Consider the following 24,519-nt stretch of genomic DNA (forward strand, 5'->3'; position numbering starts at 1 on the left):
TGAATAAGTATATATATATATAAACCTTAAGATATTATATATATATATATAAACCTTAAGATATTATATATATATATATATATATATATATTCAAAAGCATGTATAATTATATATATTTATATATTTCAATATATAATATCATATTCTCATTTTAATCAATTAAATGTTTTGTTTTAAGGTTTATGTTACGTTTATCTAATCGATGCTATAATTATTAACACTCCCTCTTAGCTAGGGAAGATAAACATGAATCATACACAGTAGAACAAAGATTTTCAGCTCATATGACCTTGGATATCAAATCATTTTGATATTAGAATGTCAACTCTTATAATATTCATGTATGTCAACTTATTTGAGATTCATTATGTGCTTAAATGATCATAAGGTTCTGATAATACGTTTGACATCAAGAGTATTGGTTTCCCAGAATATCAGAGATATTCACCAAGTACTCTAAGATTTAGATAGCACATTTGCATTGACAATTATGGCTCATGACATCTCTCTCGAGTCATTATTTTGGTCCAACCTTGCCATATGCATATCTAATTATAATGTGATTATGCAATATATTCTTGCACAATATGTGTATTGTTATATGTGTTGTTTGTGATACGAAATACATTCCATTTACATTCCACATGGTGCTCTGAATGAAGTAGAGGTAAATGCCAAGTTAATTGCAGAAACATTTGGAAGCTTTGACTCCCCTCGTTCAACAACTGAACATCAAAGGCGTACACCAGTTCGCCACAGGGATGCTTTACAACAAAGAGAAGTAAAGGTGACTATCTGGACTTGTTTCTGCTATGTTTTAATGGAAGATAATTCTACACGATGCTAGCTGAGTTGATGTTGCTTCTTTTGACTCCTTTATTGATGCTATTACTGTTGTTGAAATGAAATTCACTTGTTTCTTTTTCACATCATCAGCCAGATGATACTAATAAGGCAGATAAGACGGCCAATGCATTTGAAGATGAGTTGAGATTTTTATGTCAAGGGCAAAAGAAGTTGACTGGACATGGTCTGCAACATTCTAGTAACAGAGAAGTAAATAGCATTCGACGCTCTCCCAGAAAATTGGTTTCTCGCAGTCCTATTAATCGAGTCAGTGAAGAAGGGAACTTGACAAATTCTGTTGCTAGAAATAAGAAGCCAAGATTTTCTGGGGTTTCTGTGATCTTAGAAGATTGTGGGCCAATCCTATCTGATGGAAGGTAAGTTTATTTTTCAGTTATGCTTGTTTTTCATGTCCATATACATTTTGGTAAGCTGGGTGCAAACAATTTCCACATGCATATACATTTCATTGCTTTTTAGTTTTTGTGCATGTCTATTGAAGTAGCATGCATGTGTACTCGCTGCATTTTCTGGTTTTGGGATGGGTTTTCCATATGTTTCTATACCCCTTATTCTTTTCAATAGTCACTATTGTCTTATTTGAGATGAAAAATTCGTTACTTGAAATGCACCAATAGTCAAAATATTTTACATTCTAACGTAGCATCAAATATCTTTTGGGGAAAAAATTGGCAAACTAAAAGTATAAGATTTATTTAAAAGCCAGGAATTAAACAAGAAAAAGCCTAGGAAAAGTTGGATTTAAAAAAATGTAGAAAAAGAGACAAAAATGTCTAAATTTTTAAATTGAAAGGCATTTCAGTGGCATAGAGATAGAGAGTTTAGCCCATGCATTTTCTAAAATGGAAAGTTTGTGTAAAATAGTAGAATGCAGTGTAGTATGTAAGCTTTGTAGTAAATGATTCTTTGGTAAGTTTTGTATGAAGTCGATAAATTCATTGCTAAGTTAATAATAAAGTATTTCACTAAGTGATATGTGAGTAGTCTTTTGAGGCTTGTTGTATGATGTCAGTGGACAGTAAAATTCTACTAACAACACTACATTCCAAATTTTATTAATATCAAAAGAATGCTTAATCATAGAGATTGCACTATCATAGTAAACTCTGAAACTGTTGAAAACTTATGAAGGCCCCATCACAACTACAATAAACATGTTTGCTTCACAAAAGGACAAAACAAAACATTTTATCACTGAGAACATCAACTGATATATCATTCAATTGAAAACCTAATCAACTGATCACAATAGCTACAGTCAACATGGACATGGATTATGCATTTTGAAAGATTCGAGATACAAAACCAAGTCACATTCAAAAGGTTTGCAACTAAACTAAATCCCTAAATCTAGTCAAAATATTGATTATATAGAGTAGAAATAGAAGATGGATTCAAAAGGGATTTTAGGATAGATATGCTTAATATCAAAATACCATACAAAATCATAGTGACTGTAATGTCCCATGCCCGAACTGACCGATTTTGGCTCAAGGAATATTCTCAAACACTTGCATGCTGCCTTTCTCTTTACTATTTTTTTTGTGTTTTAGATTGTTTGATATAGTTTGAATGATGCCAAGAAATTTAGAATGTTCGCAAATGATATTTACAATACCTCTTACAATGAACTAATATGCAAGTGTAGTTCTTTTTGGTATTTTCAATGCATATACATGAGAACTAGATATGGAATGCATACCTACAGCCAACTAACATTTTGACAAACAATTGGCATACAACTATTATGCTGATCATATATGCTATTAGATGGACATTTCGTCAAACAAATGGTATGCAACATATATCTTCTTTATTAAATTTTCATTCTCATGTACAATGTTGCTATGGATTTACCAAGACTAATTGGCTTACAATAATGACTACAACAATGCCAAATCTGATTTTGAGTTATCACTTACAACAACAAAATCAAATGCCTAAGATTACAATGCTGACTTCTAATAGTTGCAAGAGGAACCTGATAATAGTGATGCCCAATGATGGAGATGAAAGTTGCAATTGAAATCAAACACAAATACCGTAGCACGACATTGTTCACGTGTACTGTAGCAGCAAGAACAAAAACTTAAAAAAGCTGATTACTAATGGCTGCCAATGATGAATCTTCAGGTTTGCACTCGATAGTCCTTCAATATTCTTCAAATCCTTCCGTTATTCCTTTACTTTAAGCACAAATAGAACTCTAGAATGAAACTCTCTTGAATGCCAAATTCAGTAGGTATTTCACCACCTCAAATGGTTGCAAAACTGAAGAATTGATGCTCTCCAATGGCTAATTGAAATCATAAACCCTTAGCTTCTTCTCCCAAATTCATATCAAATGCAATCGACAACATCAGATAAATAGAAAAGAACCTCTCAAGTTAAATTATTCTTTCCTTGTGGGTGCTCACTTACTTTTCTCCTCAATGTGGGATAAAAGATACTCTTATTATTGCGCTTTATAATATTAAAGTGACTTTATTATTATAAGTTACTTTATAACTTTATAATAACAAAAAAAAATTTAAATAAATCACTTAAGTCACTTGAACTTTAATATCTCTTGAAATACTTGTCTAATTGCCATGCCGTTTGAAATAGGAATCTATCCTCATAATTCCCCATGTGACCAAATACACTTTCTAAAAATAGAAAGGGTCCATCTCTATTACTCTTGACTTACTATACATAGTAAGTATGAAAAATGGAGTCCAAATGATATCGAACGAAGGCCAAATCCATAAATCCCGGAGTGTTGGTGATGAATCAATCCTCAAAAGACCCTCTAACTATCTTCATTAGCCTACGAGGGTCCAATAATAAGCTAAACCATAGCTAAACTAAAGTATCTAGCGAGAAGGGGACATCACAGTCTGCCCCTCCTGAAATTGCTTGTCCTCAAGCAATCTCAACTCTGAATACTTTAAAATCTTCTCACTCTCTCAAGTAGCATCCTCAACTAGCATGTCCTTCCATTTGACCAAATACTCTCTGATTGTGCGCTTCCTCAAATTCTTTTCCCTAAACTCAATGATAGCCTTAGGTACTAACACCAACTTTCCCTCATCATCCAAGGGAGGAAGCATTGTGGAGGGAACAATTTGATGTCTGAACGCATTCTTGAGATGTGATACATGAAAGACATTATGCACTCTACTATCTGATAGCAAATTTAACTCATAAGCCACCTCTCCAACTCTCCTAATCATCCTAAAAGGCCCATAATAATGCGGCTTGAGTTTCTCGGCACCACTCTTTTTGAGAGTGGACTGGCGGTAAGGTTACAACATCACATATACCATATCACCTACCTCAAAAACCCGCCCAGTCCTCTTTTGATCAGCATATTGCTTTTGCTGATTCTATGCCTTAAATGATATTCTCCTTAAGAGCCTTTACAATGTCCTGGCTCTCTTCTAATAAGTGTCCAGCACTAGGCACTCTACTATTTGATAGCTACAAATCCATGAAATTGGGTGCCTCATATCCATATAATGCCATGAATGGTGACATCTGGATAGACGTGATAAGTGGAATTATAACAATACTCACATAGATATATCCACTTAACCCAAGCCTTCTGCTGCCCTGCTATGTAATTCTTGAGGTATCCTTCCACCCATTTGTTCACTATCTTTGTCTGACCATCTGTTTGGGGGTGGTAGCTAGTACTCGAAGTGAGCTCTGTCCTGCACAATTTGAACAACTCCTGCCAAAAGTGACTCATAAATCTGTTATTCCTGTCGCTGACGATGCTCTGAGGTAAGCCATGCAATTTGAATACCTCTCTAAAGAATAAATTTGCCACTTGCTTAGCAGCGTATGTAGTAGTGATCGGGAAGAAGTGGGCAAATTTCGTAAGCTGATCAACAACATATATACAGTCTCTACCTTGGGCTCTCAGCAGTCCTGTGATGAAGTCTATGGACAAACACTCCCACTTCCTGTCAGGAATCGGAAGTGGCTGAAGTAAGCCGAATGGGTAAGAGTGCTCTTGTTTATTCTGCTAGTAAGTAGGGAACTCTCTAATGTACTGCAACACCTCAACTTTGAGCCCTTTCCAAGAAAAGCACTCATGAACCTGTTGGTAGGTTTTGTAAAAACCTAGATGTCCTACCATAGGTGAGTCATGATAAACTCTCAACACCATCCTCCTCACCTCTGACCTTGGCACCAAATAAATGCGCCCTTTTGTAAATGATGAGCTCATTCACAAGGGTGAAATCACTATTCTGGATCGATCCATCTATGAATCCCAATGCCCATGTATCCTTTGCATACTCTACAAGGATCAAATGTCTTCAATCCTCTGATATATATGTCATCAAGATCAAGTGGAGTCTTCGTGACAAGGCATCTGCTACTAATTCTGTGTCCCCTTGAAATAGGTAATATCAAAGTCATAGGCCTATAATTTGCTTACCCGTTTTTGCTGCCTATCATTAAGATCTCGCTGCCCCAGGAAATATTTTAGGTTATTGTGGTTAGTTTTTGTGCTGAACTTGCTACCCACTAAATACTGCTTGAATTTGGCCAAAGCATGCATTATGACCAACATTTCCTTATCATAATGCTAAAGCTCCTCTCAGGCCCCCTAAGCTTCCTACTCATAAGCAATTGGGTGCTTGTTTTGCATAAGCACCGCTCCAATACTTTCATCGGATGCATCACAATGCATCTCAAAAGGTTTGCTAAAATCTGGTAATGTTAGCACTGGACAAGAATTCATCAACTCTTTGAATTTATCAAAACCCTTCTGTGCCTCAAGAGTCTATAAGAAAGCCCCCTTTTTCATCAAGTCCGTCAAGGGTGCTGCATGCCTGGAATATCCACTAACAAACCTCTTGTAGAACCCACACAACCCCAAAAATTCTCTCAACTGTGTTAGGTTCACTAGAGTAGGCCACTCAATAATAACAAGAATCTTTTTAGGATCTATGTGTACTCCCTAAGCACTAATAATGTGACCAGATATAATAACTTTGATAATCCCAAATCGCATTTGGACTCCCTACTCAAAATGCTCAACATAGTGTCTAAGTGCCTTACATGCTCATCCCATGTCCTATTATACACCAGGATGTCATCAAAGAAGACTAACACAAATTTCCTCAACTAATGTTGAAAGACTATACATTGTGAACTAAAAAGTAGTGGAGCATTGGTTAGCCCAAATGACATAACTACAAATTCAAAATGACCACAATGACACCTGAATGTCGTCTTCTCTATAGCCTACTCTCTTACTTGAATCTGATGATAGCCTGATCTCAAATCAATTTTGGAGAAGAAACATGCTCCATGTAGCTCATCTAATAACTCATCTAATAACTCATCAATTCGTGGGATGGGGTACCTATTTTTGATAGTCTTCTTGTTCAAGACTCTGTAATCTATGCACATTCTAAGAGTTTTATCCTTCTTCTTCACCAAAATCACAAAAGAAGCGAAAGACGACTTACTTGGTCTAATGTGCCCCATAGCAAGTAGTTCCTTGATGGTTTTCTCAGTCTCATTGTTCAATCTCTTTGGATGCCTGTAGGCTGTGATCATGAAGGGTTTAGCACCCTCCTCTAACTCCATCATATGCTGAGCACCTCTATCTGGAGGTCTACTTGGTGGTATTTCACTTAAAACCTTGTCGTGCTTGATTCTCAGTTCCTGTATGTCTAGGTGATATTTTGATTTTTGCAGCCCCTGTGATGGCATTAAAGTGCAACGGGCTGCCCACTCAACCTAGTTGTGTCTCAACAAGCTCTCTATACATCAGCAAGACATCATTCTAAACCCATTGTCACGAATGGCCTTAAGTATATGGGTCTTCCCATATGATTGAAATTTCACTTCCATATCTCTCAAATTGAGAGTGAACTCTCCAATATCATGTAGCCAAGTCATGCCAAGAACTAAATCCATATCACCCATGTTAACAACATAAAAATCTGTTTTGAAATCAAAGTTGTTGATCTTTAGGGGCAGACCTATAATCTTCCTATCACATTTGAGGATGTAGCCATCAGCTACCCTCACTCTCAGACCCTCAAACTGCTTTGTCTGTATCTCACACCTCTCAATCAACTTGGAATCAACAAAATTCTGATTAACACCTATATCAAACAAAGTGATAACTCGCTGACTAGCCAATACCCCTCTCATCCTGAATGATCCCTCTTGTTGTACACCAGTGAGATGGGCCTCCTTAAGTCTACCCTCAATTGTCTCATCACTTGTAGCCATTTTGTTCAACTTTTCATCATCTGTGTCTTGATTTTCTTCAATTGATTCCTCATTTTCAGATTGTTGGTTCGATTTTTCAGAATTATAATCCTCATAATAAGCCCACATAACCGTGTTTGCTTTCCCCTTTGGCCTCAAAGGACAGTCATGGTTCATGTCATAGGGTCTTCTATAATAAAAATGAAGTTTTTTCTTCTTTAAATCATTGAATGTCTCTCTATTCAAAGGAGCAAATGATTTATCTTTATTTTTAGTTTTTGTTTCATTCCTCTCAAGTTTCTTGAAGAATGGTTTGTTGTCTTTGCTAGGTGATGCACCCTTGGGCTGAAATTTATTTGTTGGAGCTGCATGCTCCATGCTTTTGGCTTTCCTCATAGCCTCCTGCAAAGTGAAAGGATCAAAAGTCTTTATCCAAACTCTCAGTGGTTCATATAATCCTTCAATAAATAAAACTATCAACCTCCACTTTGATATATCTGGCACCATAACTGAATACCGTTGAAACTCATTGATGAAATGCTCCAAACTCCCTGTTTGCTTGAGCTTTGCGAGGTCTCCAAAGTAAATCTTTGGGCCTTTCTTGTCAAACCTCTCAACCAATTTGTCCACAAAGTCCTTGTAAGAAGTCACCCGATTGTGCTGAAGTGTGATCAACCCATGATACCACCAATCGTGTGCTACTCCCTCTAAATGTAAAGCCGCATATTTTATTGCCTTAATCTCTGTCATAGGCTTTAGTTCTAGAAAAGTATCAAGCTTGTGTATCTAAGCTTTTGTAGTCAATCTACCACTACCATCAAAAGTGGACAAAGCAAGCTTGCTTGTAGCATGCTTCAACTCATTATTCTGTCCCCTGGGTCTCTTGTCTTGTCTGACTGCATGGTAGTGTTCTCTTCTTTGGTTCACAAACCTCTGAAAAGTCATTCTCTCCGGCACCTACGGTGCCAATAATTCCCATTCATCATTAGCATCCATAAGGATATCTACAAATGTCCCATCCTCAACTTCCTTTGCTGGCTCCTGTACTGGTTGCTTTCTAACACAGGTAGGATGGGTGGGCCTGTCTGCTATTTAGGAAAGAGCTCTATGAGCTCTAGATGATCCCATTGCACTCCTGTTATCCCCTTGTTCTTGATTCTGTCTATCATGTGGGTTCATGCACTCAACCTTGTGGTGAGTGCTTGCAAAGCATGAGCCATCCGCTCTTGTCCTGTGACCATTGCTTTGAAAAACTCCCTTGTTTTCTGATCCTCATTCTTATTGTCTCTTGGTGGGCTATCCTCTTGCTTGCCAGCCATGGTGTTTGGCCGCCTATCAAATTCTTGTTCCCTATCAAACAAAGCTCACTTGCGAGTGTAAAATCTGTGAGAGCCAACCCCAATATTCCTTGAGCCAAAATCAGTCAGTTTGGGCAAGGGATATTACATTGGTATCAGAGCTAAATCCTGCCATCATGAGGGTTTACCAATCATATGTAGCCGCTGTTACAAATGTAAATGCCAGAATACTTGATATTAAACAGAGATCAAAACGCTCAATATATACAAAAGGAGAATCGAATAGAACAGAAACATTCTATTCTAGACTCACCTAAATATTAGAAACATTCTAATATTTACAATAAGCTACAAGAGTGAGCATTAAAGATTATTCTAATACCCCCCCTAAATGCTCAATCTATTTACTACACCAATAGATCCCCTGAATTTATCAAACTTGTCAGGACCAAGAGGTTTCGTGAAAATATCTGTTGGTTGCTCTGAGGTAGGGACATAGAGTAACTGAATAGATCCATCTTCTACTAACTGTTGGATATAATGGCAATGAAGCTCGATGTGCTTAATCCGTTCATGAAACATTGGGTTTTTGGCAAGTTTGAGTACTGCCTGATTGTCTGTAAACAAAGAAGTTGCTTGAGAAATATGCATATCTGCAAGCATCTGACGGAGCCAAATTGCTTCACAAGCTGCCTTGACAGCTCCTCTATATTTTGCTTCTGTAAAAGAGAGTGGATGTGCCTGTTGCTTCTTACTAGTCCAGGTAACTGCTGCAGATCCGATACTAATCACATAACCAGATGTAGATTTCCTGTCATCAACTGAGCCGACCCAATCGGAATCGGTGAATCCACTGAGCTGAGGAGTAGTACTCCTTGTGTAAAGAACACCATAATCTGTAGTACCATGTACATAGCGTAACACACGTTTCGCTGCAATCCAATGATCAGTCTTGGGGTTCGTCATGAACTGTGAGATGTAGCTGACTGCAAAACTGAGATCAGGTCTAGTAGTAGTGAGGTAGATGAGACTACCTACTAGCTGCCTGAAGAGTGTTTCATCTACAGGAGGAGAATCAGATTGTGCGGACAATTTCAGACCAGTCTCCATAGGAGTGGAGGCAGGTTTGCAATCCTGCATTCGAAACTTGTCAAGCAAATTTCTGGCATACTTGGACTGAGACAAAAAAATACTATTGTCAGTCTGCCAAACCTCAATACCTAAACAATAATGAAGCAATCCAAGATCGGTCATATCAAAAGTTCTGCATAGATCCTGTTTGATATGTGAAATCAAATGTTTTGAACTCCCAGTAATGATCAGATCATCCACATAGACAACAAACAAAAGAATATCATTACCAGAGTGTTTAATATACAGATTACTATCTGATGGGCTATGCTGAAATCCCTGATTAACCAAGTACTGATCAATCTTTATGTACCAAGCCCTAGGAGCCTGTTTAAGACCATAGATGGCCTTCTGGAGTCTACATACTTTTGGTTCTGAATTGGCAACCTTAAAACTTGGGGGCTGTGTCATGTAGACTTCTTCTTGTAATTCACCATTGAGAAAGGCACTCTTCACATCCATCTGATGAACTTTCCAACCTTACTGAGCTGCAATGGCAAGAAGAATGTGAATAGTGCTCATCTTGGCTATCGGAGCAAATGTCTCCTCATAGTCAATGCCTTCGCCTTGGGTGAATCCTCGAGCAACAAGTCTGGCTTTGTATTTGTCCAAGGTTCCATCCGCATGGTACTTGACCTTATAGACCCATTTACAGCTAATGGGTTTCTTCCCAGGAGGGAGATCTAAAAGAACCCAGGTGTGGTTCTTTTGAAGACTCTGAAGCTCAGCATCCATTGCTTGTTCCCATTCTGGAATTCCTTTGGCCTCTACATATGTCTGGGGCTTAGGGATGCTATGGATGTTGGCCATAAGAGCTATATTAACTGTGTTGTTCTGAATGCTCTTATTTCTGGAGGTTCTACCCTCAATGAGTTCATTAGGACGAAGATCACTAATCGTTTGAGCCCACCATTTTGGCGGAAGAGTCGAGGAGCCAATATTAGATGTAGTCGGAATAGCTAGATGAGGAGTAGGAGCAAGAGCTGTATTATCTGGAAGTGGCTGAGGTGGTGTATCGGTAGCATTAGATGACTCATATAAAATAGAGGAACCCAAGTCAGAGATTGCTGAAGACTGAATCTCGGAATGTGGTGGGTAGTCAGAGAGCAGAAATGGTCTGAGTTCCTCATCAAACACAACATCTCGATGTTGTGTTTGATGATTAAACAATCAATATTTACATCAATTAGTCTGTAGGCCTTATGTGTGTGATTGTATCCTGTAAACATAAGTTTTTGGCTTTTGGAATCCAACTTAGTGCGTTTGGCATCAAGAATCCATACATATGCTAGAGAGCCAAAAAATTTCAAATGGTTGATCCTAGGTTTGTGACCAGACTGGGCTTTCTCAGGAGTCTTATGATTAATTGCAAGGGTGGGTGACCGGTTAAGGAAGTAGATAGCTATGGATAATGCTTTTGCCCATTATTTTCTAGGAACATTTCTATGTTCTAGCATAGCCCTAGCCATTTCTGTGATAGTACAGTTTCGACACTCTACAACACCGTTTTGCTGAGGGGTGTGAGGTGTGGTGAATTGATGTCTAATGCCATGAGTAGTACAGAAGGCAAAGAAAGCAAAAGAACAGAATTCCCCCCCATTATCGGTCCTAAGAGTACAGATGGAGGAACTAGACTCTTTTTCTACTAGAGCTTTAAACTGCTGAAATATAAGAAAAGCATTTGATTTTTGCTTAAGAAAATATACCCACATTTTGCGACTGAAATCATCCACAAAGAGTAAAAAAAACCTGTTCCCAGTAATAGGAGTATTCATAGGACCACATACATCAGCATGGACCAGCTAGAGCACTCTAGATGCCTGCCATGATTCACCATTCTTAAATGGTGTCCTATGTTGCTTCCCTGCTTGACAAGCTCCGCAAATGCGATGGTTCTAGGTCTGAATATTAGGTAGGCCATGGACTAAATTATCCCGAGCAAGTTGTGCTAGATACTGAATGTTCAGATGACCGTATCGTTGATGCCAGAGACTGCTGAGAGTGGATGATTCGGCAATGAAAGCATGCTCAAGGGAATCGCCTGAATCTACAAGTTCATAAATACCATGATCCTCAAGACCGACAACAAGGGTGGTGCGAGAAGCACGATCAATAATCGAACACTTATATCCACTGAAAACGACATCCAACTGAGGAGAGTGCTTCATAATCTGACTAATAGACAGAAGATTATGTTTCATGCCAGGAACATAACATACATTGAGGAACATGAGTTTTCTTCCTCCAGACTGAATCTGAATATTTTCCTTGCCGACAATATTGTATTCTTCGCCGCCTCCAAAGATTATTGAGTCAGAATAGGGAGTGAATTCAACAAACCAATCACGCCTATGAGTGAAATGTCGGGAGGCACCAAAATCGATGTACCAGGCAGAAGATTTCACATGATTTGCAGGTATGCTTGCAATAAAGGCATGATAGATAGATTCTTTTTGCTCTGAGTGTTGGGCAGCATGGGCTTGCTGTTTAATTGAGTCTGACTTTTGATGTTGCTGATACAGATGCTCAAATGGAATCCAGAAATAAAATGTTGTCGGAATCCGGATCCGCTGGCTTGAAAATCGAAGCACAAAAAATGAGACACCCAGAAAAATCTAACGACAACCCATTTGAGATCTCAAAAAACCCACCACAAATATGAAATCAAAAAAAATTCGGACCCCAAAAATTAGGGTTTCGAAGCCAAAACTCAGTCGGCGGCCATGGAAGGTCAAAGACAATAGAAAATGTCGATTGAAAAAACCAAATCTATTTCCCAGATCACGACTTCAGGCTGAGACGGTGCAAAAACACTGAGTTTGACCTCCAAATGATGGCAGGAGCAGGCATTTTGCAACACAAAGCCTTGAGTTGGAATGAAGCCGCGAGTTTTAAAAACTAGAGCCGTCTGTAACTGAGCCGTGGATCTCCCAAAAACGGCACCAAACACAAAAATCGGTTGCACAGCAGAGGTAAATACCAGTCGCGAGCCCAAAACCAGAAATGAGCTGTGATTTTTCGCCAAAGGTAAACCCGTGATTTTCAACACCAAAAAAGACGTGAGTTCCTTAGCCACAAATGCAAGTTTCAGAACATGAGAGCAGAAAAGAAAAATCGCGAGTTGCAGATAATCGTCCACGATTTCCATGCGTTTTGCAGATGACGGGAGTTGCAGAAAAACATGTTTGGAAGTCACAATTTTTAGGGTAGACTGGTCGAAATCTCAGACACAAAAACCTCAGACAAAAACTCTAGTTGAAATCTCAGGCTTTTTAGAAAGCAAGGATCACAAAATAATTTCGAAAATTGGCTCTGATACAATGTCACAAACGTAAATGCCAGAATACTTGATATTAAACAGAGAGCAAAACGATCAATATATTCAAAAGGAGAATTGAATAGAATAGAAACATTCTATTCTAGACTACACCTAAATATTAGAAACATTCTATTCTAGACTACACCTAAATATTAGAAACATTCTAATATTTACAATAAGCTACAAGAGTGAGCATTATTGATCGTTTTGATCTCTGTTTAATATCAAGTATTCTGGCATTTACGTTTGTAACAGTGGCTACATGTGATTGTTAAACTCTCATGATGGCAAGATTTAGCTCTGATACCAATGTAATATCCCTTGCCCAAACTGACTGATTTTGGCTCAAGGAATATTGTCAAACACTTATATGTTGCCTTTCTCTTTTCTAATTTTTTGGTGTTTCAGATTGTCTGATATAGTTTGAATGATGCCAAGGAATTTAGAATGTTCGCAAATGATATTTACAATAACTCTTACAATGAACTAATATGCAAGTGCAATTGTTTTTGGTATTTTCAATGCTTATACATGAAAACTAGATATGGAATGCATACCTACAACTGACATTTTGATAAACAATTAGCATACAACTATTATGCTGATCATATATGCTATTAGATGGACATTTCGTCAAACAAATGGTATGCAACATATATCTTCTTTATTGAATTCATTCCCTTGTATAATGTTGCTATGAATTTACCAAGACTAATTGGCTTACAATAATGACTATAGTATGCCAAATCTGATTCTGAGTTATCACTTGCAACAACAAAATTATATACCTAAGATTACAATGCAAAATACTAATAGTTGCAAGAGGAACCTAATAATAGTGATGCCCAATGATGGAGATGAAAGTTGCAATCGGAATCAAGCACAAATAATGTAGTGCAACATTCTTCACGCGTACTGTAGCAGCAAGAACAAAAACTTAAAAAAATGATTACTAATGGCTGCCAATGATGAATCTTCAGGTTTGCACTTGATAGTCCTTCAATATTCTTCAAACCTTTCGGTTATTCCTTTACTTTAAGCACAAATAGAACTCCAAAATGAAGCTCTCGTAAATGCCAAATTCAGTGGATATTTCACCACCTTAAATGGTTGCAACATTAAAGAATTGACGCTCTCCAATGACTAATTGAAATTAGAAACCCTTAGCTTCTTCTCCCAAATTCATATAAAATGCAATTGACAATAATCAGATCAATAGTAAAGAACCTCTCAAGTTAATTTATTCTTTCCTTTATTAGAATATTTCTAATATTTACTAATGCTCTATCTATTTAGATAGTTTCTATTTTCTGTATATTCGTTTTGTATATATGAGCTTGTAAGCTCTGTGTAATTAATTATACATTATTGATTATTTTATGGTATCAGAGCCGGTTTGTTTTTCATTTTCAAAATTTTCTAAGAGCTAAGATATTATAACTTCGTCTTTTTCAAAGTTATCCGACCTATTTCTCGGTCATGGTCTTTCGCCCGTGTCCAAGCCTCTGTTGAAATTGTCACGACTTGTGCTCCTGTGTTCTTGTGCTCCGTCTTTTGCAACCAAATTCATGTTGTTTGGTTGAGATTCACGTCAGAATACTCATGAGTTAGGCGTTTGAATATTCACGGGTGCCTCTTCTTTCGTCTCTTTTGTGACTTATTTTACTGGTCTTAATTGCCATTTTTTGATTGCATCTGCAACAAATATCGTGTCCTTCCTTTGCTGTTGATTAGGGTTTTCTTTCAAAACACTAATTTTTGAAACTAGAATTTGTTTTGGATTTCATATTTGTGGTGGGTTTTTCGAAACCTTATCTAGGTTTTCATCAGAATTTTCTGGGTACCTCATTTTTCGAGCCAACAAATTTGTGATCCTACTTCAGATTTCTTGTGGTTTTTTGCCTAGTCTTCTAGGGACTCAGTTTTTTCTAGGTCCATTTAAAATTTGCCTTGAAATCTGTGCAAATGGCATCTGTGACTAACTTGATGCTAGAAAATAGTTAGCAGTTTAATAGCAGCAATTACAACACCTGGAAGCAGTCAATGCTGACCATCTTCGAGTATCCTCATCTGGATGAGCTAGTTCTAGGCATAGAGACCCGTCCAACCTCCGTACAAGCAGATTAGGATAAATTCGATGATTGAAATCGAGAAGCTGTTATGCTTCTCAAGCTCTTTGTCACAGATGATCAGTTGTCTCAGATTCCCTTTGGCAAGTCTGCAACACACATTTGGAAATATTTGAAGGAGTTGCATGGGATATCTAACAAGAGTCGCATGTTCTTTCGGAAGAATCAGTTGTTTTCCCTTATGATGGATGAACAAATGTCCTTATAGGAACATCTCACAAAGATTAAGGGCATTCGTGATCAGCTTGAAGCCATCGGTCGAAAGATGGAGGAAGAAGATATGGTAACTATACTTCCTCATCCTCATTAGAACAAGCTTTTGCAGCAAAACTTCAGTCTTCTTAGTCATCACAACAGGGCAGTTCGCATAATTTCTCAGGCAGTTATCGACAGAAGAGTGTTCAGTGCCATTACTGTCACAAGCATGGTCACATGAAGAAAGACTGTGGTCAGCAACTCGCTTCCGAAGAAAAGAAGTTGGGAAGGTCAAATCCACAGGCAAATGTAGCTGAACATTCTGAACAAAAGGAATCTGCTTTCTATGCGTTTATGGCTAAAAGCCCTTCTGATTTAGCCTAATCATCCACTTGGTATATCAACTCTGGTGTGTCACATCATTTTTCGCGTGATTGGTTTATAGACTTCTATCCCTACAGTGATTCAGTTGTGTTTGGTGGTGGAGAGGAGTTCAAAATTCTTGGTAGAGGAAATGTTCAGATACAGTTTAATTCACATTCGATCGGTGATAACCATAATATCAGTGATATTAGTATTAATATACAATGCCCGATTCGCCGATTCACATAACATATTATCGGTAATATACAATGCCCGATACAAATGTAATCAACATTAATACAATGAGACTTGAATGACTTGTAGTGATGTAAGTAAACTCCTAGTTTATGGCTTTGATATAGAATATATAGTTCAAAATATCATTAACGAGAACTTATTGCCAAGGGAATTTTTTTTCTAGAAATCAGAGATAAATTGACAATTTATCAAGAACGTAAAAAAATTGCTTGAATTTAATTAGAAATGCATTTTTTCGCAGAATTCAATGAGGAAATGCATTTTATGAATTAGTAAATGTGTTAAGATATCAAACATGCCGAGTCTAGATATATATAAATGCAAATAGGGCATAAAGTCACATCCTCGCATGGAACGCTGATGGCTTGTAATCAAAGTCTGAATTTTAAATTCTGAAGCAAACTAATGATATCAAAACCCCAAACCCCCATCTCGAAAACAAGGAAAATGTTTGTACCCGATCAACCAGGTAGAACTAGCCAACAACAATGGAGGGGAACACTAGTTCTCAACCTCCTAACATTCTGCTACAAGAAACAAAAGCTTAAACGGAGCAAAAACGACAAAATGGGAAGGCCCTACTTCGCAACAAAAGGGGCCGAAATTGAAATCTGCAGAATAAAATAAATATCCCACCAAAACTGTTGAAAGTGATGGCAAAGAAAGAACTCCTCGAGCCGAATCCAACAAGACTGACCTCGCGAAAAAACCCATGCTCACAGCTCCTAGAACGAATAGAATTCGAATCCTTTAGAAGAGGATTCTCAAAAGCTCTCAAATTTTCTATTTCAAAAAGTGAGAAGTCGATAATAAGATCACTTTTTCAATACTTATTCACTTTTCAAGTGAATATAAATTGTCTTTGTAAACCTATAAATAAATACAAGTACAACATCAAAATAGTTTACATCTTCCTCTTCCCCTTCCCAACAACTCTAGTAAAAACTATTGGATTGGTAGGGGGTCTAACCCTAGAAGTCTACTATGGCTGTGCTTCCTCCCTCTGCAGTACGGGCTATGACTCGACCTCCATCCTAGATGTAGATGGTCTTGACACTAGTAATGACTCGTCATTGTCCTCATCCTCTTGAATGTTATCCAAGTGCACTGTGAATCCACTCTCCTCTATAGCCTGCCTCTCCAAATTGTAGATCTCCTCCTTTGTAAATGTCCAATCACAATAAGGATCTATGTCATCTAAATCAAGTGGACCAGCTGGTGTTTCCTTTTCCTTTCTTATGCACAACCAAAGGTTATTTGCACAAAGACAAGGTCATTGAGGCATTTCTAGGCTAACTTGTTCCTCTTCATTGTGTGGATGTCCTCAAGAAAGCTCCAATTGTGCTCACAACTGGATGAACTAGAAGGCTGGCATAAGATTCAGAGTGCAAGTCTTTGCAGATTTTGGACATTTCCATCCCAATTTCACCACCAAACATTTTGCAAAATAAAATCTTAAAGAGTTAGAAAGCAAGGTGGAAACATATTTTAGTAACTTAGTTTTTATCTATTTATCATGCATGTGAAAAGCTCTGAAAATTTGAACATTGTACTAAGGGTTTCAGTGTTTCTTTCTCTCTTTGCCAAGTCTGAAGAGAATAGTTTACCTTGTGCATTTTGATATAGTTCCAATTCAGACACAATAGGGTCTCTGACCTCAATCTTAAGTACAATCCTCAACATGCATTCTATGAGGCCCTCCATAAGGATTTGAGTAGGATGGAGAGAAGCGATAACAAGGGTTGAGGAAGTACCCAACCACATGAATGGGTTGGTGGAGCTGATTGTTACACCACGTATCAGTAATTTCCCATACGGGGTCAAATTTGAGGCTGCACACCTTGTAGTTATTTTTGATGGCCTCTTTGGCCCTATCCATGGCCTCATAAAAAACCCCTTTGGGTTTTGATCCCCATCTCTACCAAGTAGAGATTCTAACGAAAGGCTTCGACACCTACATTTGAAAAGTAATGAAAGATTATCATTAATCATTAGAGACTAGAATTGCAAATTAATATTATAAAACTTGATCCTTGAATACAAAAAAATTAAATATTCGACTTTTGAAGTTTCTAAGTAACCTTCACAATTTTTGTAGTAGTTTGTGCAATTGGTTGTTAAAGACAATGTATGCAACACTTTCACTATCAGGCTTCTTTGAAAAACTTGAGTCTAGGCATGCTTGACTTACAAATATTTGCTTCAAAGTGGTCAAAGAAGTATTATTACTTTGCAATGTTAAGAAAATAGTTGCAAACTTTCTGATTCTCACTCTAACCAACTCCTTTCCTTGGGTGTATTCTCTCATTAAGCAAAGAACGGAAGGGTGATTGTAGATTATTTTGTTATCATTCCCATATCCTCCACAATCAGTCTCGCTAAATTTAGCTTTCCTATGTCTTCCAAAAGAAGATCAAGAACATGCACTGCATGAGGAGACAAAAAATGTGTACTATATTTATTTTGGAGAGCTGCTTTCATATATGTTTTTGCATTGTTAGTTATGATTTGCACCACATTATTAATCTCCCCCTCCATTATAACTTTCTCTAACAATAGAGCCAAAATCTCAGCCATCTTTATCTAGTTGGAGGCATCCAAGGATTTCAAAAGACCACTTCGTCCTTGCAAGGAACCAAAAAAATTGATGATGGTGTGGTCTTTTCCATCCGTCCATACATCTAAAAGAATGGTGGAGCCAAATTGTTTCCATTGTAATTTTTGTTCTTCTACCACATCTTTGGCCCTAGAAACTACATTTGTGACTAACCTACAAGTTAATGTTAAGTACACAATTTGATTAAAAGAATAACCTACATTCAACAAAAATAAGTAAATTGTAGAACATTTAAAAATGAAAACAAGTGAACTTATTTCCCACTCAAGTCTGTGGGAGAAAGTGCCTTGTAGCCCTTGCTATAGTAATTCTGCTAAAAAACTCAGCCAATATGGAGTTGCAACAACATTGAAGGGGATGTTGTTGAAGTACTAGAAATCAACACATTATATGTTTACTTGTTGATGCCCATTGTTGTTCCACCCCATACCTTCCAATGATGGTAGTGGTCTAGCTGTGATTCTATGCACAAACAATCTCTCTATAGAGGATGATTGTGGCATTGATGGTGGTGGTCTACTAGAAATGACATAAGTGGTGTTTGAGGGAATAGTGGATTTGCACATATTTAGGCGACAAGAGAGCCCACTACGCCCTCAAGTGCTTCTTACGATACTGGTCACAGCCCACATATTTGGTTGGGATACCTAGTCACGACCCACATTATTTCATTACGATCCTTTATATTTTGAGTTGAAAATTGTTTTAGCAAAATACAAGCTAATAATGGTGATTAGAAAATAATATATGATTCTTAAAAATGAGACATAGCGGGATACCTTGAGATAAAAAAATGGTTGCCATGATGGCTATTTTTGCCCATTCCATTTGTCTTTTTTTCTCTTCTTGGGCAGAGAGCAAGGTATACATTTCTCTTTTTATTTCATCTTTGGTGTGCTCACAAACCATTGTGTCATGCTTTGTGATCCCTCCAAGGTGGTATTTCAAATGGTATATGCCTCCACTAAGTACTTTTTCACATTTTATGCAAATCACAGTATTAAATTCGGATCCTTCATAGCAATACTTTGAAGCCTTATCTCTAGCCCCTTTATGCGCATCTACTAAGGCACTCGTGGACTCTAGAGTTGATGTAGTTGTGGATGTATCTCTATTTGCCATTTTAATCAAAGTTCAATCCACACATACAGATTGAAACCACAAATTAATATACTACATTTTATTAAAGAAATACAACAAACAAACAAAATTAGTATAAAACTTAAAATAATTTTAAACATAGTTTTTGATTAAGTGAGAAACAAGTTTTGAAGGAACCTAAAACCCTTAAAACATCATTCCATAGAGAGAGGCATTAAAGCTCAACAAAAAACTAGATTGTGACCTAATGACACCAAGGAAAAAAGATGGCACAAACAAAGAAAAAAAGCGAGTGAAAGACCAGTAGATAGACGCATAAAAAAATCAGCACAAGACAGAACTAGATAAAGCTTCAGATGGCACAAACAAAGAAAAAAAGCCAGCGGAAGACCAGTAGATAGACACAAAAAAACCAGCACAAGACAAAACTAGATAAAGCTTTTCAGAAGCTTTGCATCTTCCAACTCTAGTTGATCAAAATTTGTAGTAGCACTCTTCAAATCTTCTATGTCTTTGTAGGTCTTGAGAGCTTTTCTCCTTGTAGTTGCACGAGTCCTTTTCCCGGTCCAGAAACCTCTTCAGGGCTGGCCTCCTCCTCATCTTCCACCTCAATTATAGCTTTATCTTGATTGATCTGCTCAAGCTTCCCCACAAGTATTTTTAGGTGCTCTATAGAGGCTTTGAGGATTTTATAGCCCGATTCTCCAATTTTCTTGAGGAAGGACTCCAGGCTGGAAACTCTAGTGTTAATGGCCTCAATTATTTTGTCAAACTTAGTGGGTCATTGCTTCAACAATACTTACAACTTTAGTAAGGTCTTTGACATTATTTGAAAATGTATTGTCTTACCCACACCAAGCGCCTCCAAGAACTCTAGCTTATTGGTAAAAACCCTTTGCTTGATTTTAATATCTTTAACTTCGTGAAAGACCCATCCGATAATTCTGAAAATGTCCAGAGATTCTTCTTCGGTGGTTTGCAAAACCCCAATGGATGCCTCTTTTCTTTAATTGTCCAATTCATTGAAATTAACACCTTCCCTAGAATTCTCCCCTCCCGCTTTAGGCTCCTCACCAACAGGGGAAATGGGGACATCCTCATCAAATATGACATTCTTCAGGTTGTTGTTTCTGAGGGTAGGGTTACCTGCCTTTTTAGAGGTTGAAGGGGGAGAAGGGGCAAGGGGCTTGCCCAAATCTTTTCCATAGTCCAACCAGGGGAATTTTCAGAACATGCATGGGGTTTATTGCCAATTTTCTTTTCCAATCTTGTTCATTACGCTCTAAAACAATTTACAGTATATTGGAAATGTTGTTATAGAATTTGTATAAACTTAGATTCAACAGCCGACAAAATGATTTAAAAAAAACAGAGAATTTTGAAAACTTGTGAAGTCGATTTTGCTCCAAAAACCTCTTAAATCCTCTTCAAACCACAACAAATTGCTCTAAAATGCTACGAACCATGTTTTTTCTCCTTCAAACCCCTTTTTTCTATCCAAATACCACTTGGCAACTTCAGAAATGTGAAATGACTTTCATTTGGGTCAGTATTCCCTATTAGCAGACTGCGGTCGATATTTTATCTGCTTGTCATCAATTTATTGGCAATAGGCTACGTATTTAATTGCTCAGCATAACTTAATACGATAACTAGATATATCACCGATATTTCTGTGCTATTTTATTCTATGGTTGATACCCTTTCTAGGATGCACACTCTTTGTTCCATTTCCTTCATTTTTGGTGATCGAGAGGTTTTTATCATGGTAGAATATTCCAAGAACACATTCTGCTGCTAATATCTTCAACGGAATTGTGAAGGATGAAAAATTTGCTATAGCATATGGTGTTATTTTATATAAGTATAGTCTTTTATAGTGCTTGATTCTAAGGTTGAAGAAAAACTTTTGAAAGCATTGCATGATGCACCTTGGATTTTACAAGACATATAAGTGAACTAGGGAAAGGTTCTCTTTGAATGGCCTTAAGGATGATGTTCTCTAATACATTAAGGAGTGCACAATTTTTCAGCAAAATAACACATAATATGTTTATCTTTTAGAATTAGAATAACCCTTTTTGATGCCCAATTAGAAGGGGAGATCCTACCCATGGAATTTATTCATTTTCCTTCCAAAAGTAAATAATATGAATTCCATTTATGTGATTGTTGATAGGTTAGCCAAGTATGCACTCTTTGTTTCCATCAACCCAAAATATAGAGGACAGAAGATAGTTGATCTATTTTTCAGGAAAGTACTTCGATTGCATGGTTTGTATAAGAATATTGTTTGGAATAGTGATGATAGAAATCTCAACTCATTTTGGGAAGAGCTATTTGGCTTTAGAATATGTATTCATATTTCCTATCCTCAACTTGATGGATAGAAAAAAATAGTAACTAAGCGAGAAGGGTACTTGGGGAACCATGTCACAAGGCAATAGGTGGCATAACACCCATCATCTGCCCATTTGTATGGCACCTTCCATGGTTTTATGTGGATATGATTGACTACTTTTACATATTTGGATTGATGGTTGAGTACCAACATGTGTGACACGGATAAACATAGCCAGTATATTTTGAAAGCACTGAAGATCACCTACAGTTGAATATGAATTTACAAATAACTACGTATATTGACAACATACTAAGCAGATTTGAGTTTGGAGATATGGTTTTTCTTTGCCTATAGCTTATAGATAGACTTCAATCAAGTGGATGAAAATGTCAAGCCTTACTTCTATGGATCCTATAGGATTATTAGGAGAGTTGTTGAAATGACCTACAAATTGGAGTGCCAACTAGAAACTAAGATCCATAGTGTATCACATGTGTCATGCACCAAAGGAGCACTTGGACAACGCATCACAACTGTAGTAGATTTGTCACACTTGGATGAAAAAGTCTTATACTAGTCATAGGAGATGTCTTTGTGCTCATCTGTAATACTGGAGAAATGTCTACTGTCATGGGAGATGTCTACTGCTGTGGGAGATGTCTACTGCACAAGCAGATGCAGTGGCATGTCTACTGTCATGGGAGTTGTCTTTGTGCACGTCAGTAGTACTGGAAAAGAATCTCAATCATGGAGATGTAACTTACGGGGTGGGAGACTCTGCATTTGTTAGTTATGGTACCATTTTTCAATACTTCACTACTACCTTTTTGAAATGGGCCAGCTTGCTGTCTGCTGGGCTTCTAAACTTGGGGTCACTTGCACATAAATGCCTCTTTAGTGTTACACTACAACTCTTTTTACATAAAATTATCAGTATTAGTTAATTTACTCACCTGCATAAAAGCTATGGACATTAAATATTTATTAAGATTTTCAGCAAATTTTCTGCAATGATGAAATAATGCTACAGAAAGGATTTGCAATTGGGATGGTCCTTACAGAAACCTCAGAAATGTGGAGACAACTATTTTTGCATTGGTTAAAGGATTTTACAAGGAGCTTTTACATTTTAAACACTTTTTAAAATTTGTTATATATTGCATTCTTCATCTTTTAAATTATATTTATGTAAAAAAGAAATACATTGTTTATACTTATGCTTGTTTCTATCATGTTACAGATAGGATCTTTGCCGATTCTTATATTTTCCAGTTTCTTTTATTTGCGAGTAACTCTTTGTAAATTAGACTGTTGTTGTGTCTAAGTATCCATTTTCAGGTAGTAAATGTATTGCATGGCTAACCAAACTTTGTTTTCCTGTTTGCAACATATTATTATCCCATTTAGAAGGGCGGCATCATCTTTTATCTCACAGAGTTCATCGAAGAAACCTTCATCTCTTACACCAAAATGCTCAACAGAAAAGGTAGATGGCTTAGAAATTTTCTTTATTCAGTTGGGATTTAGCTAGTGCATATGAAGTTGTATCACGTTTTATAAATTTATTTTCTGCCAGATGAGACAAATATTATCATGTTATCTGAGCTGAGCATTATAGTAAAGTGATTTGTGACGTGTCTAGTTTGTGCACCATTTTATATTTGGATTGTTTTATACTTGTTTCGGATCAGAGTTAAAGATTGAATCCTTCTTACTAGTCTTGATAGTATTTATTTTCCTTTGAGATTCCCTTGTTGAATCATAGAATAGTCATTGATTTCACAATATAGTGTTTCGAGCTTCCTTACCCGATCCATGCCTATTTATATATATATACACTATTAATTTTATTTTCATTTTTTTGAAGTTTTTGATCAGTAAGAGGCTGAACCCAAGATTGATTATTATAATGTGTTGTGATTAATTGTTATTATTAAGGCTGAGGAGACTCGAACCCAAGACCTCTCAGATAAGAGGCTCACAATTTACTGTTGTGTTATAGGCTCTTGCCTCAATTTTTAATTTTTTTTATTCAAGTAGACTTTTCTAAATGTTTTTGCTCCATATTTTCACAGTAATAATAAAATTCAAACTTCCTTTGTCATCAATATTTTGAAGTATTGATTCTAATACATTTGCTAAATATGGTATTCTGGGCGTTAAACTGCTGGTTACCTACATTGAAATTTCAAATGTATTGAAAATTAACAAATCAGCACAGAATGTTATGCTATGCTTATTTCCTGCATTTGAAATCAGCACATAACGTTATGCTGTCAGGCTTCATCATCCCAAAAATAATTTAATAGTGATTTGCAGTCTCATAATTTACTGTTTGACTCAAAGGTTGCTTTCATTGGACTGAACAGACATATGTTTCTTATGCTTTGTGTCCTGTTTGGCACAAAGTGTTCTCTAATACTCTAGTTCTTTTTGAGAAGTTAATTTTTAGACACGGACATTGTTATCATATGTTCCGCCAAATTTCTGGGATGGGGAAAGTGTCTTTGGGCCATACTTTTTTGTGACCACTTTAGCGAATGGCAGGGGAAAATTGTAACATCCCTAAATTTGAATAAAGTGACTTAATGAATTTAATTAATTAAGTGGTCCCAAAAACTAAATAATATTTTTGATTGATCAAAAATTAAATAATATTACAAAGGACTTCTTT

General features: G+C 36.9%; 1 protein-coding gene across 2 annotated transcripts in view; it reads left to right on the forward strand.

Moving 5' to 3' along the window:
- Positions 1–24,519, forward strand: part of LOC149567292 (ubiquitin-like-specific protease 1D) — a 146,659-nt gene that overhangs the window by 24,812 nt on the left and 97,328 nt on the right. The window contains exons 4-6 of one of the 2 annotated variants that reach the window (XM_089820459.1): positions 691–788; positions 938–1,224; positions 23,253–23,331. In XM_089820459.1, the coding sequence (XP_089676585.1) occupies positions 691–788; positions 938–1,224; positions 23,253–23,331 (464 nt within the window). Of the gene's footprint in view, positions 1–666; positions 789–937; positions 1,225–23,252; positions 23,332–24,519 lie in introns of both variants that reach the window. The other variant, XM_089820458.1, reaches the window with a different exon arrangement.

Source organism: Cupressus sempervirens, chromosome 3 (genome assembly GCF_028749045.1).
Source record: "Cupressus sempervirens isolate cs-2001-9-10 chromosome 3, ASM2874904v1, whole genome shotgun sequence".
NCBI classification, from domain to species: Eukaryota; Viridiplantae; Streptophyta; class Pinopsida; order Cupressales; family Cupressaceae; genus Cupressus; species Cupressus sempervirens.